This window comes from Phascolarctos cinereus, unplaced genomic scaffold (assembly GCF_003287225.1).
Source record: "Phascolarctos cinereus isolate Bilbo 61053 unplaced genomic scaffold, phaCin_HiC Scaffold_726;HRSCAF=1367, whole genome shotgun sequence".
Classification (NCBI taxonomy): domain Eukaryota; kingdom Metazoa; phylum Chordata; class Mammalia; order Diprotodontia; family Phascolarctidae; genus Phascolarctos; species Phascolarctos cinereus.
In genome coordinates this window covers 106,372,519-106,390,831 of record NW_027556098.1, presented here as the reverse complement: position 1 = coordinate 106,390,831, position 18,313 = coordinate 106,372,519, and the positions used below count along the sequence as shown (strand labels likewise).

Sequence of the window (18,313 nt, the reverse complement as noted above, 5' to 3'; positions counted from 1 at the left end):
CACTTAATTGACTTTTTAACCATTTTTTTTATCATGTTGTTGCTCTTCAGTTGTGTTTGACTCCTCATGACCCCACAGAGCATAGCACATTGGACCCTTTATCCTCCACTATCTTGTGAAGTCTATCCGAGTTCATGTTCACTGTTTCCATGACACTATCTATCCATCTCATCTTCTTCCATGCCCTTTGGCTTTTGCCTTTAATCTTCCCGAACATTAGGGTCTTTTCACAATGAGTCCTGTCTTCTCGTAGTGTCCCAGGAAACTTAAGTCCAGTAGTATGTCAACTTGTTGAGAGGAGAGACTTATTTTTGTTTTGTCTTTGCACAGCCAGAACCTGATATTTCCTTGTACCCAGCAGGCACTTAATAAATGCTTGCTTGCTTTTCCCATTGATCTTCAAAGCTGATCCTAGTCTTTCTAAGGGCTAAGATCCATAATAATCTGATCTTGCAGACTTGTATTCCTCCTTGTTGTTAACTTCATTATTGTTGTTCTTATTACTACTACTATTTTTTCTGCTTAGATAGTATCATTGAATCATAGGTCCAGAACCAGAAGAAAATTCAGAGGCCATCTAGTTCAATACTTTCATTTTACAGATGTGGAAACTTTATCTGAGGTAGATTCAGTTTTTCGTCCAGGGTAATACAAGTAATGATCATTGGAGAGATTTGAACTTAAGCCCTCTGTCTCCAGAACCACTGACCTTTCCATTGCACCAAATTGCCTAGTTAAGCGGAAATTCATTAGGATGCTACATTTCAAAACTTCCAGTGAATTCAGAATGCATTCACAGAGTAGTCAACAATTCAATTTGGCTGGAATATAGCAGGCATGGGGGAAAGGGGGAGACAAAACTGGAAAGATAGGTCGGGCTCAAATCTATCAATCTTCAGGTGTCTGTTAAGTACCTAGTATGTGCCAGCACTTAGTGTGAATCTGAACTATGAATTGATAGCAAGGTATCATTGAGATTTTTGTTTGTTTGTTTGTTTGGGGGTGTATTTTGGTTTGGTTTTTGTTTTAGAAAAGGACTGCTTTGGTCGGTTTTGCTAAGGAAAGATGAGTCTGTCATTGTTTCCAATGAGTTGGAAGACAAAGATTGAAGATGAGGATGCCAGCTGTGAGGTTATTGCAATAGTTCAAATGAGAGGTAATCAGCAAAAATTAGTGTGGTAGTGGGGATTGAAAGGAGGGGACAGGTATGAGAGGCATTTCAGAGGTGGAGTAGATAGAAGTCTGATAGGGATTAGATATAAAAATCAAAAGAGAAGAAGTATATCAAAAGTGACTCTGAGAATGTGAGTATGGATGTCTGTGATGACCGTCCCAGTTAATAGAAACAAGAAAGTCATGAAGAGGACTGTGTTCGAGGGGAATAGAAAATGAGTTTAGAACAGCCTCAGTTTGTGATGTTGCTAAGACATCTAGATAGAAACAGACACTTGGAAATATGGGAGCAGAACTAAAGGGAAAGGTTAAAGTATCTAGATGGCATATTGGTTTCAGCACTGGACTTGGAGTGCAAAAGAACTGCCTTCAAACCTCCCTCAGTGATTAATTAGCTGTGTTAAGTGGGGCAAATTATTTAGCATAACAACTCTTGGCCTCAGTTTCCTTATCTGTAAAACCGATAAGAGCACCTCCTTTGCAAGGTTCTTGTGAAGATTGAATAAGATAATGCACATAAAGTGCTTTGAAAACCTTAAAGCACTATATAAATGGTAATTATCATTATTGAAACTAGACATAAAGATTGGAAGTTCTGCAAAGTTGATAGTTTGAAGCCATGGGACTGGATCTACTCACCAAATAAAAGAATGTAGGGAAAGAAGGCCAAGGGCTGAACCATAAGGAAAGTTGACATTTAGAGGATGTAAGGAGACAGGCTGAAGAAGACAGATGATCAGGGAGGCAGGGGAAGAATGGCAAGTCCTTAAGAAAAGGGACTGTTTCCATTTTCCTCATATCCCCAGTGCCTAGCACAGTGCTTTGCTTATAACTGTGCTCGGCTAAGTGTTGATTGGATTGTATTATTTGGATTGAGAGAATCAGAATAGTGTTCTGCCATATAAGCTAAGGAAGGAGAATATTTCAAGGTCAGTAGTGCCAAATTCTATAGAAAGATTAGGGAAGACGAAAGCTAAGAAAAAGATATAGAGTTGATGATGAGGAAGTCATTGATTGTCTTCAGCAGAGCAATTTTAGTACAGACTTATTAATCAAACTAAGTGGGTTTAAGAACTGCATGTGGTTCATAGTTGAAGCAGTGAATTAAACTTTTTCAAATGTCACTTGGGAAAAGGAAGAGAGATGGCTGTAACTTAAAGTTCAATAGGGTCAAGAAAAGCAGGGCAGTTAAGTGGCTTGGTGAATAGAGTGCTGGACCTGAAGTCAAGAAGACTCCTCTTACTGAGTTCAAATCTGGTCTCAGATACTTAATAGTTTTGTGACCCTGGGCAAGTCACTTAACCCTATTTGCCTCAGTTTCCTCATCTGTAAAATATGCTAGAGGAAGAATTGGCAAACCACTTTAGTATCTTTGCCAAGAAAACCCCCAAAAGGGGTGGAACGGTCAGAAACAACTAGAAATGACCCAACAACAACAGAGTTCAAGAAAAAGTTGCACTGATTTTTTTCCAAGAATAATGGAGGACTGAGAATGTTTGTGGGGTGTTCCAAGGAAAGATGCCAATAGAAAGGAAGCGATTGAAAATGCAAGCAAGAGAAGGGTTAATAGATAGGAAAAGATTCTCAAGAAAGCAAAAAGCGCAAAAACGTGTGAGGTCAAAGGGCCAAGTGGAGAGGCTAGAAAGCAAGAAGGATAAACTCTCCCTCTGAAACAAGAAACAATAAAAGATAGCTTAATAAGTTTTGAGGTGCTGACTCAAGTAGAAGGTGAAAGTAAGTTTGTGAAATTCAAGTAAAGTCTTCACCTTTCTAACTCTTAGCTAATCATCAAACTTCTAAAATTAGGCACTTAGTATACTTCAATTCCAAAATAAAGAGACAGAAGTGGTTTTGAAAGTAGTTTAAATAAAAGAATATTTGTGTTTAAGGCTATTAAGAAGATATATGTTTAGAGGATTTAACCCACTCGTGTACTGAAGCTGACATCTTGAACCTCAGGTCTGTATGATAGGTCTTCTCGGCTTTCCCCATCCTGTCTCTTATATGCTTGGAATACTTGGAACTGTCTCTGGAACAGTTCATAAAACATCATTTTCCTATTAATGAGCTAATCTTATAAGAATGAAGCTTTAGCTTTCCTTATAGTTTGTGTTCTTTAGGCTCCTGAGTAGATACAACATTAACTCCATAATCTCTGGAAAAACATAACATTAGAAGTATGGTTAGCATGAATGTAGACTGAAATGTAAATGGAAAAAACCCAACAGTTATCATGAAAACGGAAAGCACAAAGCTTTCTCCTTTTCTTTGGCAAAAAAAAAAAAGAATACTGTTAAGTAGAAGCTGCTAATCTTAAAGCCGAAGTGCAGAAACTGGGTAGAGAAACATTAATAATTTCCAGAATGTGACATTAAAACTGGAATTAACAATATCCTTCCCTCTTAAGCCACCATGATAATAGATAATAAAGAATTCCTCTTTGGAAGCCCTGGCAGAAAGGAGTCAACAGCCTAGAAATATAACTTCCTACATGCAAATGGGTATGTGTTTAAATTTAATCTCGTCACACCAAAGGGAGACACCGAGTAGTAAATACACATTTTCTATTTCTTTCTATGATTTTCTGTAATGTTTTTGTGGTCAACATTTTTTTCTTTTCCCATCTTTCTTCGTTGACATCCAGCTTGAAGGTAAAAGTCCGATAATGTCTCAATTTCCTAGAAGGAAAAACAAGAAGAAAATTTGCCTGTAGAATTAGATTCCTGCTATATACCCCAAACAGAAGGATCTACCTACTTATAACAAGTCATTCTGTGTGACATTTTCAAAACCTGGTATTAGTTGTTTCAATGTCACTGAACTTAAATTTCATTCTTAGCTATTTTATGTAAATTATTTGGGGCCCCAGCTACTATCCCCCGCCACTTAAATCTGTTATTACCCCTTTGGCCAGTCTGTTTGGTGTGTTTTGATATCTAAGACAGTTGAGTCTACATATTACACCTGTGGAATTTTTGGTCTGATGTATGAAATCTGTGTAAATACAGAAGCACTTAGAGAATTAAATCTTGAAACCTTATCTTGAGGAGGAAAAAAGGAATAGTAGATGCTAGACTAAGCAAAGTAATGATGTTGTATTAATTTTGAGAGTGATAAGTAATGATCATAATCATCATAGCTAACACATATTAGGCGCCAGGAACTGTGATATATGCACTTTACTAATATTATCTAATCTGATCATCACAGATCCCTGGGAGGTAAGTGTTATTATTATCCCCACTTTACAGATTAGGAAATTGAGGGAAACAGAGATTGAATAGTTTCTGCAAAGTCTCACAGTTAGAAAATCTCTGTGGCCAGATTTGAACTCGTTTTCTTGGGTCCAGGGCCTGTGCTATATTCACTTTGTCACCTTTGCTCTAAGATTAGAAAAAATGCTGGTGGACTATGCTGCTATGACTTCTGTACCAAAAAATATAGTTATTTCAATAATAGAAAAAAAGTTTTTTCAAGAGAATATGGTAAAATTTTATTTATGTAAAGATTAGACTTTGTTCACAAAGGAGAAAAAAAAAAGACTCAACTCATGTCACATCAGGACAACTAGGCCTGGAGGCAGATGCAGACAACTCCGAAATAGGAAGGAAGATATTTCTTTTCTTAAAGACACTGGCTCCACCAAGGACTGTGGAAAGTGAAAAAGCATAGCATTTATGCCTAAGTAAGCACCTTAAAATTAAGTCAGTTAGCCAAATGACACAAATTCCAAAGCTCTAAAATTGGCTGGGAGAGGATTTCAGTGAATGTTTGAAAAGCAGTGGAAAAATCTCTGCTCCATGAAAATTATTGGCCCTTTCATTTTCTATGCCAGTTAGAAATCAAATGGAAAAGCAATTTGAGCTCAGGTCTAAAAAAATATTCTAGATGGAAAAAAAGAAGTTTTGTATGACAAGACAACTCGTACCAGAGCACTGTTGTTGTTATATCATTTCAATCCTGTCTGGTTCTTCATGACCCTATTTGGAGTTTTCTTGGCAAAGGCACTGGTGTAGTTTGCATTTACTTCTACAGCTCATTTTACAGATGAGGAAACTGAGGCCAACAGGGTTAAGTAACTTGCCCAGGGTCACACAGCTATTAAGTGTCTGAGGCCAGATTTGAACTCATGAGGATGAATCTTCCTTATTCCAAGCCCAATGCTCTATCCACTGAGCCATCTAGCTGCCCTTACTAGAACAGGATATGCTTTAAACAGACTTTTTTCTAACTAGTGTGCCGCAGAAACCTCTTCACCATGGAAGTTCACTTTACCCCTGGACTTTCTACTATGAAAGTATATACTCTATTCTGTGGCCTCTTCTTCCCGTTGGCTGATTCATCTGAGAACCTCAATTTTAAGTAGGAAACCTAGGCCAACCAGTTTTTCATTCCTCTCTAGGGTATAATCTTGATTCTTGACTTTCTCTACCATGTACCTGCATAGGTACCCCTTTTCTTCTCACCTGCTTTTCATCTCCTTTTTTATTGGATGTCTTTTCCCACAAGAATACAAGCTTCTCAAAGGCAAGTGCTCTCCTTTGGCTTGTATTTGTAATCCCAGCAGTGAGGTGACTGTCTGGCATGTAGTAAATATTTAATAAATGCTCATTAACCTGACACAAGCTGAAGAGACAAACCGTAGCTATGACTATTGCATACAATGCAGATGGCAGAAGGCCGTCTCCAAGGGCAGAACCTATTGTTTATCATCTTTGTATCCAGGAACCTTAGTGTAGTCTCTGGTACCATATCCCAAACTTTACAGTGTGGTACAGTGGAATGAGTGAAGGGTTGAGAGTTATACAACTTAAATTTAAATTCCAGCTCTGCTCCTTATTACTTATGTGAGCTTGGCTAAGATACTTCACTTTTGTGATCCAATTTCTTCATCTGAAAAAATTAAAGGGTTGAATAAGATTACCTCTGATGGCCTTTCTGGTTTTGTTCCTATGATTCTAAATATTAAATTGAATTAAATCTATTTGAAAATATCATTGAAGAGGAATTACCTTTGAATAGAAGACACACTGGTTTAATTGTCTCAGAGTGATGTACTTTGATTCTTCATCATCACTAATTGAAAAAAGATCAAGACTTGGAGAAGACATTGGGAGTTCCCTATATGATAGTATCTTAGGTATATTGAAAGAATTGTCTCTTCTCCACTATCCTGAAATGCCCAAGCTTACCAGTCCTTTGAATGAAGTCATGGAACATACAGAAAGGGTAATGGCATCTTAACCTACTTTACAATTTTTCTTAGGTCATGTCCTAAAGGCCCAACCCTGATTTTATGTATATATATATGGGTGTGTGTATATATACGTACATACATATACACACACACACATATACACACATATGGCATTGTGAAATCAACATGTGTGTTCTTGTAAACCCAGTGTCTACTCAGAGCAAAAAAATTCCTTTGCCCTACTAGAATTTGTATCGTCCCTTTATGATGGCAGTTCAAAAGCCTCCTAACCCATTGTGGACTTAAAATGTGGTACAATGGAAATGGCAGTCCAAAAGTCGGAGGAACTGGATTTAAATTTTGCTTTCCATAATTACATCTCGTGTGACCTTGGACAAAGTACATTGTTTGCCTGGACCTCAGTTTCCTGATCTGTAAAATGAGGAGGCTGGATTAGAAGATCTTTGAGTCCCCTTTCTCATCATAGATCTATAAAGATAAACTGTACGGTGCGTGGGATCTAAGTAGCCTGTTAAGACGATCAGGAAAAAAGAGATCCTGGGACATCTTAAGGAAGGCTGTCAAGTAATGTAACAGATTTTGGGGGGCATGGCGGTAATTTTCCTGATCACACAAATTGACATTCAGCAAATCTCCTCTGTGGACTTTCACTAGGGTTTCTCAGAAAAATTCCCTCTTCAGTATAACTCTGGGCAAGGCAGACCTTGTAGAGTAACCCCAACTCCACAAAGACTATTATTCCTTGACCTGGAATAAAGGGAGGATTTTCTTTAGTTGTTAAGAATCAAAAGACTTCTTGTCTGTCCTGAGAAGAACAGCACTTTCTACTGGTCCCAAGTAAATTTTTGCTTTGATTTTGGTTTTTCCTCCGTTTTTGATGTTGGTTGACCTAGTTAAGTGATGCTCCTATCTTTGTCTCCATCGCCACCTTGTGGAAGAATGTAATTAATTTTCTTGGGGTCCAGTGGAGATATTTCTCAGTTTTACCACAAGATGGCAGCCCAGAACCAATCTTTGACAAAAGATAGGCAGAGACTAAAGAAAGGTTCTAAAGATTAAATTAACATTTATTTTGGTCAGGGGAGAATATCCTGTCCAGAAGAGAAAGGCAAGATACTGTGATGATAGAACCAGTACTATGAAATAAACATATCATCTTCTCCAAGGGAAAATTGAATTCCAAATCCTCTCATATTGAGCCTTTCTCAAAATAAGTTAAGAATCAAAGCACTACCACAATCTACTCCAGGAAATTCAGCATTAGGATTACCTAATTTGTTCTTAATGGGCTCAAAGTGGACTTCTTCACTTGCAAAGTAAGGTGGAGAATTCAAGCTTATCTAGGTAATCAACAGAAATCTATTATTCCCTTATTTGGAATATTTGTATATTTGGGAGCAAATACTAGGGGTTTGGGGCTAAGTTATTCAGGCAAAGACATGTTGGGTACACAATAGAAAGGATACTTATTTAGGTAAACATTGGACTAGTTGGCCTTTGAGAGTCCTTTGCAGGTCTTAAGGTCCTGTGATTTTGTGACCCTGATTTTCATCTCCATTTCTAGGAATGTGACTTAGCCCTGTAGAAGAAAACGGTGACTTATTATATTTAGGCATACACTGGCAATGCTGTTGCTGATGCCTGTGCTGATTAACAATGAATCTGGTCTATTTTCTCCTGACAGAAATAGTACTCAGTTAACTCCCTTGCCAATCAGCTCTCTCTGTATTAGAATCACCTCTGCTTTGTCAATTAGTTACCATAATGGATTCAGGTTTCCTTTTCTATATTTCTATATATTTCTGCACGGCCATGTCCTGTTTTTTGAAATGATTTCTCCCCAATAATTTAATTAAAAGTAGTCTTCCCAAGAAGGGAATTTGCCCATATGTTCTCTGTAACTGAATTCTAACATGATCTTATTGTGGCTGGCTTTAGTTGGCTGTTGAAAGTCCTTTTGGCATTCATTTCTGGCAGTCAGTATTTCAGAGAGCCAAAATAATATGAGATACATAAGTGTGTGTAGAGACGACATGGCCCCTTTTATAAAGTAAAGTTGTGGTGCAGTGGAAAGTGCATTGACTTTTGAGTCAGGGGCCTTGAATTGTAATCCTGCCTTCGCCGTTGCCCATTGTGATCTAAGGCAAACCGCTTCATCTTTGTGGGCTTCATTTTTTTCCTCTAAAAGCAAGTTAGCTGAGCTGTTGTTAATCGGTCATTTTTCAGTCATGTTCAACTCTTTTTTTTTTTTTTTGGTGAGGTGATTGGGGTTAAGTCCCTTACCCAGGGTCGCACAGCTAGTAAGTGTTAAGTGTCTGAGGCTGGATTTGAACTCAGGTCCTTCTGATTCTAGGGCCAGAGCTCTATCTACTGGGCAACCTAGCTGCCCTGTGTTCAACTCTTCTTAAGCCCATTTGGGATTTTCTTGGCAAAGATACAGCAGTGATTTGACATTTCCTTCTCCAGCTCATTTTACAGATGAGGAAACTGAGACAAACAGGGTTAAGTGACTTGCCCAGTATCACACAGCTAATAAGTGTCTCATGCCATATTTGAACTCATGAAGATAAATCTTCTTCACTCCAGGCCCAACACTGTATCCACTGTGCCACCTACCTGCTGCTTGGCTAAGATACACTTCATTAGCCTGAATTCCTTTACCATTTCATATACAAACCAGTAGATAGATAAAGACTCTGCATGTGTGTGTGTGTCTGTGTGCACTCTCGCTTGCCTATGCTTGCCTATGTATGTGCTTGTGGGCACATATGTATGTGTATTTTTCCTTCATGTTACTTCACTGCCAGCACTCCAATAATGTGTTGCCTCCATACTTAATCTTCTGTGTTTATGTGATTTAAAACTTCATTTTAAAATTTGAGGTGTCCTAGAGGTGGGATCACAACAATACCCATTTTGTTATTATACTCAAAGAGAATGTAGCTGTCATATTATGTCATAGAGAAAGGTAGTATGATAGTAGTACATAGAGAGCTGGCCTCAGACCAAAGAACCACAAACACTTGCGTTCAAATATTTTCTCTGACATATATAGGCTAGGTGACCTTGAGCAAGTCACTTAACTTTTTAATGTCCCATGCAACCCAGATTAGAAATAGCAGAAAAGATCTGGTTTGAATTAGTCTGAGAATCCCTAGGCCTATAAAATCATAGGTCCAATCAGAACATAAACAATGACAATTCTCACTAGGGAAATTTGATCCATGTTAACTAGCAAGATTGAAAAATAACTGTGGAATGAAGCTATGATTCTTGTTATATGCCCAGAAAATTCATTGATTTGCATTATGCCTCATCTTTGATGTATAGCACTGATATAATAGCAACTAGAGGTGACCAAGATAGCACCAGAATGACACAGATTCTGTCACAAAAAGAAATGACTACAATGACGAAGCACAGAGTCCATACAATTTCATAGTAAATCAGGTTTGTTCATAATACAAATGCTTATCTCACTAAAACCCTGGTCATAGACTCTATAAGATTTAAAGGTAGAAATAATCAGAAAGAGGATCAACTTGAATGCCACTTGTAAAAAATTTCAAAAGACTGGCTGAAAAATGAATTTTATTTTATTTGGGTTTTTTTCATAATTTTCTTTTTAATGATGACTAAAGCCCAAAGAGCTGACATGGCTTTGCTCTGGTATTTGTTTCTTCTTTTCTGCATTGTGAAACTCAAGTTCTGCCTTGCCCCTTGAATATGACATTCCAAAGAAATCATGCCAGGTCATCTTCTGTGGACATATCAACTACCCTAAATCCAAACAAGGTGAAAATACCCGATACATTTAAGAGCAGCACGGTGGCACAGTAGATAAAAGTGCCAGGCCTATCAGGAAGACTCATCTCCCAGAGTTCAAGTTTGTCTTAGATGTTTACTAACAGTATAATCCTGGCTAAGTCATTAAACCTGTTTGCCTCAGTTTCCTCATCTGTTAAATAAGCTGGAAAAGGAAAAGGCAAAAAACTATAACATCTTTTCCAAGAAAACTCCAAATGGGGCCATGAAGAGTCAGATACAACTGAAATGTCTGAACAGCAACAGCATCAATAAAAAATGGTGAAACGGAAAGACCACTGGACCCAGAATCAGGAGACTTAGTGTTTAGTTCTGATTGGTCATAAATTTGATGAATGGCCTTGAGCAAATCATGTAACTTGTCCTTGAGTTCTTACGTCCTCTTTTATAAAATAAGGGAGTCAGGCTAATGGATAGAATGATAAACTCAAAGTCAGGGAGACTTAAGTTTGAATCCTTCCTCAGATACTTGCTAGTTGTGTGACTCTAGGCAATTCATTTACCTTCTCTGTGTCTCAGTTTCCCCAATGATATAAAGTTGGACTGAAGGGTTCAGATACCGTCAATATGTACTCGTATATATTTATAAAGCTTCACTTATGAGTGTCGCTTCATCATTAACAAAGAATCTTATATTCACTTAAAGAAACAGATATGGAATAGACTCCCAGGTAATCTAGTCTAATTCCTGCCATAGTGCAAGAGTAGTCATGCTGTCTAATCCAATTCCTCCAAATGATTATCTATCCTAGTGTTTCCCAAAATGTGGCTTAGAACTCAGCCAAGTTGTGTTTATGTTAAGACCTGTGTGCAGAAACTGTCTAATTTGCATTTGGCAGGCAGGACCCAGTCAAGTTAGAGAAAAGCTTATTTCCTGGCTTGAGACAATGAAGTTAATTAAAAAGTATTCTTGTTGAATTCAACAACAGTTAAACCAATGAAACAATTTATTTTAAATTTTAAATTAAAAAAAAAACTTCCATGGAAGAGTGAAGCTGTTTTTAAGGTCAACTCCATCCTCTCACCCCCAGTTTGAGAAAGTTCTATCTGAATTTTTTTAAATGACCCATGGACTTTAGCATAAACCAGTTGCCTGAACCCCGAGCTACATTTTTGAAAGCATGAACTAGATATGAGCCACTAGTTAACCTGTAAATTATCTGGATTCCTCAAATGGACCTTAGTATGTATAGAGAATGAAGAAGAAGTGTAATGACTACCACTGAAAGCTTACCACTGTAGTATTCATATTTTTAAAAAATATTCATGATTTTCTTGGCTGGGTACACTGTCCAATCAACATAGATCATAACCCCTTCATGACTTCAGAGTTTTTCATGAGCTTCTGTGGCCAAAATTTTCATCTTTTGATTGCCAACCAAAAAGTTACTGAAACACTATGACCAGCTTGACCAGTACTTGAAGGACGGATCTAGAATCTACCATTGGGGCCCATCCTGGAAGTCTGAACAATTTGGTAGCTTGCATTCCATTGATATAGAGTCAGAGAATGTAGAATCTTGAAGAGGAATTAGTAAGATTTCAGTAGAGGGTTCACTGTCTTATATAATGAAAAATACTGTGTCTGGTCTTCTGTGTTAGATGGGGTGCACAATATTTCACATGAGTCTAGCATGACTATAAGGAAAGGGAATAAACATTTATTAAGCCTAGGCACAGTGTTACAAATAATAACTCATTTTATCGTCACAACCAATGTCCATATTGCCCATGTCCAAAAAAATTCTCATTTAGCATTCTGAGTCCTTTACCTCTTTGTCAGGAGGTAGTTAGCATGTTTCCTCTTTAGTCCTCTGGAATCCTGTTTGGTTATTATGTGGTTATTATGATAAGAGTTCAGTACAATAGTATTCAATCACATTTATATACAACTTGTTTATCCATTCTTCAATTTATAGGCACCCTTTCAGATTCCCATTCTTTGCCACCCCCCAAAACAGATATTAATGGTTCTGTACATCCTTAGAGTTTTTGTTTCTTTGTTTTTTGCTTAGTACTAATCTCTCTCTCTCTCTCTCTCTCTCTCTCCTCTCTCTCTCTCTCTCTCTCTCTCTCACACACACACACACACACACACCCCATTGTATTTTCTATATCACTTTTTATCTGAAGATACAGGTTTAATTTTTTAGGGAACAGTGATAGGTTCAATGGTCCTACTGACATATTTCAGGTTCACATACAATTTTTAAAAAGTTATGTTAAATTACTTACATTTTATGGTTTAAATTTGAACAAATTAAAACCAAAGGCACTTGATAAATAGTTCATGTCCTATGCCATCCGTGAATATAAATTTTATATTCACATGTATTTGAAGGGGGATTCTTCAATTTCATAGTGTTTGTTCCAACAAATCGGAATCTCATTGCCTATCCCTTTCTTTGCATTATTAGAGACTGCCAAGCTAGATCATCTCTTCCTAACTGAACTATCTATGTTTTCTCTCTCTTCGCAATGGAGAGTACCAAACTTGTCCTAACTAATCTGCATTGATAAAGAATTTGTTTTTGTTTTGTTTTGTTTCTTGTTGTATTAAATGTTTCTTTTTTTAGAAATTGGCACCACCGTGCACTTCAAGCAAAAAGGTATGGCATCTTCTTCTGATAACTCTTCTTTGTTTTTATATTATGATCATACAATGAGTGTGCCCTGAAAATGTTAGGTGATTTCATTTTAATGTTCCCACCTCTAATATTCACATTGTGGTAACAAATTTGCTTCTGTTTTTCTCATGTTGTATATATCTCTTGTTCATGGAAATTCTATGGTTTAATCAATGAGTTTTGTTAAAATACTCAAATGGATCTTCATTGAATGTTTCCTCCAGTGATACAGATCACAAACCATCTATGCCTGCCCTTTGTTTTGTCCCCTGATTTTAAAAATCTGCAGCACTGAAAAGATCTGTTTTTCCCTTTTTCCTCATCCCTTCCCCCTAGTGTCTTTTGGTTCATGTCAACCTCTAATAAAATGACATGTTTGGAGACTCTCAAAGTTCAGGACGTGTATCATCTACACAAAAGGAGGAGAACAGTTTTCAGGATACTTTTGTAACTATTGAAAAAAATGTATATTGTTAAATAGAATAAAGCAGAATCTCTTAAAATGAGTTATGTGAGTCACTCAGAGCCCCTAGGCTAAGACTGTTGTGGGAAATTTGCACTCATTCCTGAGACTTGTGATCTGTACATCTTTAGACAAAGGGCAACTGAAAGAATGAATGAAATATTTATTAAGCATTGCCTATGTGCAAAGCACAGGAAACTGAAGCACCAGCTTTTTCAAATGTTGTAGGCCCTCACCATGGCTTTGATAGCTTATTAAGAAAGGCTGGGAAAGGACAACAAAGACTAGAGCTAGGGTCATCTAGGTTGATAAGATTTGAGCTCAAAAAATGGTAGAAGAGGAGGCAGGATGATATAAGGTACATTGGAATGGGAATCAAGGGCCCTAGGTTCTAATCTTAGCTGTGCTGGATGAAGATGGGCAAGTCCCTTCACCTATGCCTGAGATTTGGTTTCCTCAACTGTAAAATGTAGGAATTACTAGAATATCTCTAAGGTCCTTTGTTGTCTTAATACTTGGTGCTGGGGTCCAGATTGCTGCTGTGTTTTAGTTTTGAATCCATTCCCTCCCTCTAGAAAATGGTATAAGATCTGGTCATTTGGTGAGGTTGACATTATATGGCATATGTAATGTGTTCGAGGCCTTCAAGATAAATACAGGCTTAAAAATTAAAGAATGACTTAGATGTATATGTGTATGTGTACATACACATATATACACCTGTGTGTATATATATATATATATACCTATGTATATATTTGTATATTTGTTTATATACATATATGCATATATGTTTGTGTGTGTGTATATATATACATATATATGTGTGTGTGTGTATATATGTATATGTATATATATGTGTGTGTGTGTATGTGTATATATATATGTACACACATATATATATATATATATATATATATGTACACACATATATGTGTGTGAGAGACATCATCACATCATTTATCATCTTCAGGCTTACTGGAGCAATAACCTTAAATTCCTCATGCTTATGTGATGCTTTGATAGAAGACAGGAATTTGATGGTAACCATCTTACTGTGAATTTATGTTTATTTTTGTAAGAAATTCACCATACAGCCAGCAGTGGCTACAGGTCAAAAGGAAATTTTATTTAATCTTGTGAAGGAAGCTCAAATGGGCCCCTCCTGCTCTGTGCTACCATCTAGCCATCAGAATTATCTGAGCAACCCTCAAAGAAGGGTGCATTGATACACAACTGGCAGCAGGTGGCGCCAAAGTCATGGTTATCACTTTTCTTTTACTATAGATTCCAGGAAGACTGCCAACGTAATGTGGTTATTGAAGAAACAAAAAGAGGGGGGAAAAAACGCACAAGGAACTGGGACAGTTTTCTTGCATTACTCAGCAGTTGTTACCTGGTGTACCATTTAGGGTTTTATCTGTTTTTGTTTTCATTTTCTTGGCCACCTCTTAAAAGGATTGTCTTTAAAAAGCTGGCCTTGCTCTGCTTTCTAGGTTAAATGGTCTAGTTAAAGAAATCAGACTACACTTCAGCATGAATCTATGATCAATGAGAAAATTCAAGAGAAAAAGAATAGCCAAGGAGCACCAATGAAGTTATTTAGAGTCATCACACTTAGAAATTTAGGAAAAAATTAGACTCAATCACATAAATATGGAAAGCATCCAGAGATCTTCCTCTCTGCCTCTCCAAGTGTTTACTAAATCTTGACCTTTCTTTGTATTTTTAACAGTGAGATCTTGAAAAGTAGGTCAGTGCATTCAGGATAAAGCAAACTAACATTCATGGATCTCTTTTCTTTCCCTTTTTCTTCCTTTTTGTATCATTGTTAACAGAGTTAATTTTCATTTAGAAATGTAGTAGTAGCAAGAAAGTAAAATCAAAAGTAAAAAAGAATTATACACAAGGACAATGCAACACAGAAAAGTAATACTCATAAACCAAATAAAGGAGAACTTCTTTGATATTAGAAGAAGTGCATTTATAAAATATAATATTTTAAAGTCCCTTGTTTTGCTCCTTCTGTGTAGTTTACCCTAACTAAATTCTAAGCCCTACAAAAGTAGATCCTTGTCTAATCTTAGTCTTATGTCTGGGGAAGGGAACCTGCGGCCTCGAGGCCTCATGTGGCTCTCTAGGTTCTCAGGTGAGGCCCTTTGACTGAATACAAACTTCACAGAACAAATCTTGACTTGTCTGCTATCATAATGTAGAAGCAAATGACCTATGCACATTCAAGGTCCTATACAATGTATCTTAGACAATCACTTAAGAGACTTATTACAGTTTCATCGCTGTAGCTACTATTCCACTGTTCCCACATTGCCAAAAGTCTTTCCTTTAGTTACAAATTCCCTTTCATAAGCAACAGTATGATTAACCAAACAGTAAGATTAAACAGTACGGCCAAACGAACTAATAGAAAAATTCATGACTCATCCGTTTACATTCCTTTAATTATACCATTTCTCACCATAATGCTGACCCCCACTGATAGAAGAATAGAATCCCCAATTTGGCAGGGATATCAGAATTCATCTAGTCCAGACCTTGCTTCAATACTTTAAGGACCAGTAATTTTGTCAGCATAGGTAATCTCTCCACTGATACAGTTCACAACCTCAATTTAGTTTAAAAGATATTTTTTGAGAGCCTTAGCGATTACGGCCAAAAATATTGTTGACCCTGTGACCCACTTGGTAAAGAACATTTTTGAACTTAGCTCAGATGGACCTTAAATACCAAACATATAATTCACCATGGGGCCCATAATGGAAGATATCTTAGCTGTATAGATCCAAGCAGAAGTTGTGATATGCTGACATATCATTTAGGAACGCAGGGTCATTTCCACACAATTAGGAAGCATCTCATATCTGTACAGAAATCCCCTTCTTCTGTGCTATACCCAACAAATGCTCATCTAGGCTTCATTTGGAGATCTTCAGTGATGGAGAAATTGTTATTTTACCAAATAGCCCATTCCATATTATACAACTCAAATTATTGGAATTTTTTTTACTTTGTATTAAACTGAAGTCTACCTCTCAACAACTTTAACCTCTTTTTTTCCTAGTTCTTCCCCAAGATGTCAGAATGAGAGAGATTGCTTCTATAATATAAAATAAATTATAGTAAAATAGAATATATAACATAATATAAAATCTTCTATAATATAAAAGCTATCAGGCTTTTCACAAATTTAAAAGAAAAACCCATAATCCACGTCTTCTTGTGTCTAGTCTAAACATTTCCCCATTTTCATAAAACAAGCCAGTTTGCCGATTTATCATCTTGGCATTTATCTGTAAATACTTCAGTTTGTCACTGTCTTTCCTAAAATAAGGGATCTAGAAATGAACACAATGCTCCTTTTTCTGTCATGTCAGATTTGGACTAACATTCTGAACATGCATTTTACAAAACCCTTCATCCCTTTTCACATGAACTAGCAGACCAATGAGCGCTTCACTCTTCCATCCAACATTTATCCAATTGATCATTTTGTGCCCAAGTGTAGATCTTTACATCTACCCTCGGTAAATGTTGTCATCATTTTCATACCTGTAAGGAGTAACATAGAACTGTCTGTGGGTTCATTGCCTTCTTTTTCCATCAGTGGAAATGAATGGCACACCTACTAGGTTTGGTCATCATAGTAGATTTTACCCAACAAACTAAGCTGACGAATATCTTTTTAGACATAGATGCTTTTTATGTAACACATTTGGTTTTTCTCCCAGCTTTAGGTTATTTTGAAATTTACTATGAATAAGGTCTCTTTCTTCAAGCTACTGATGAACAATTGAACAAAACAAGAGCAAAGAAAGGGCCCTTGGTCCTCTATTACTGACCTCCCTCCATCTTGATCAGTTTCAGTCCATTTTTGGCATCTGATTGTTCAAACACTTCCAAATCCACATAATTACTCCATTATCTATAGCCTGTATCTTGCTCATCTTGCCCACAAGGATATTCTGAGAAATTTTGTCAAATGCCTTGAAAGAATCCAAGTATAAGGTTTCTCTATTATTTTTCTGATCTGCCAAACTAAATGATCTTGTCAAAAAAGGAGATGATAGTCTGACATGATCTTTTTTGGTGACCGAGCTCTTCTTATTGTCACTATCTGCCTTTTTAAATTCTCATAAGCCATGCCTTTAGTGATATGTATCGGAGTTATTTTTCAAATATAGATATCAAGTTAACCAATCTCTAAAGTGAAGAACATTCCTTATTTCTTAAAAAAAAAAAGTAGCAAATTTGTCTATCTCTTGACTCATGGCACTTGTCCAGCTCTATATGAATTTTCTCTGCTTATACTGATAGGTACTTATTAAAGATAGCTAAGTCATCTCATACCACATCTTCAATTTAAAACATGGGTTTAAATTCCCCACTGACTATTTCTGTTTTCTTTTGGGTAATTCTGCCTTCTCTGTCATCCAATGTTATTTTCTTATCTATCTTTAACAGTGGTCCTCTCCCTTCTTTGAAAATTTTGTGTCTCCAACATAGTTTTTAAGAAGCATTTTTGGTTGTTTTTTCTAGACATTCATCATCAGGCCCAACTCATTCTGAATTTTTTCTAACTCTATTCTTATAGTACTATGTCATACTTAGTTGCCTCACCTTTTGTGCATATCCATTTAAATTCTTCATGCAAAATTATATTCCATTTCAAAAACATTTTAAACACTTGTCATGACCAGTGACTCATAAAATTGTCTTGTTGCTGTTGATTAGCTGTCTTATGTATTGCTCTAGTCATCCTTTATCTTTTCTTTTCAAATATCAGAGGTCTAAAGCCTTGGCCCAGGGACTGTGTATACCCTAGTGTCTTTGATTCCTACTCTTGTTTTCAGAGTATCTATTCAGTTCTTACTTCCCATCAATTAGCAGAAAAAGTACTAGACCAAGAGCCAGAAGGCTGGGTTCTACTTTCAACCAGAACTAAAAAAAGTAACCATTGGGCAAATCCTTTCATCTAGACTTGAAGAGTCC

The 18,313-nt window shown here is 36.8% G+C and overlaps 1 protein-coding gene across 2 annotated transcripts in view; it reads left to right on the top strand.

Moving 5' to 3' along the window:
- Nucleotides 1–18,313, top strand: part of LSAMP (limbic system associated membrane protein) — an 817,304-nt gene that overhangs the window by 784,301 nt on the left and 14,690 nt on the right. The window contains exon 8 of one of the 2 annotated variants that reach the window (XM_021007122.2): nucleotides 12,793–12,825. The exons of the other annotated variant lie outside the window; for it this stretch is intronic. Within the exon in view, the coding sequence (XP_020862781.1) occupies nucleotides 12,793–12,825 (33 nt within the window). The remainder of the gene's footprint in view (nucleotides 1–12,792; nucleotides 12,826–18,313) is intronic. 2 annotated transcript variants of the gene reach the window in all.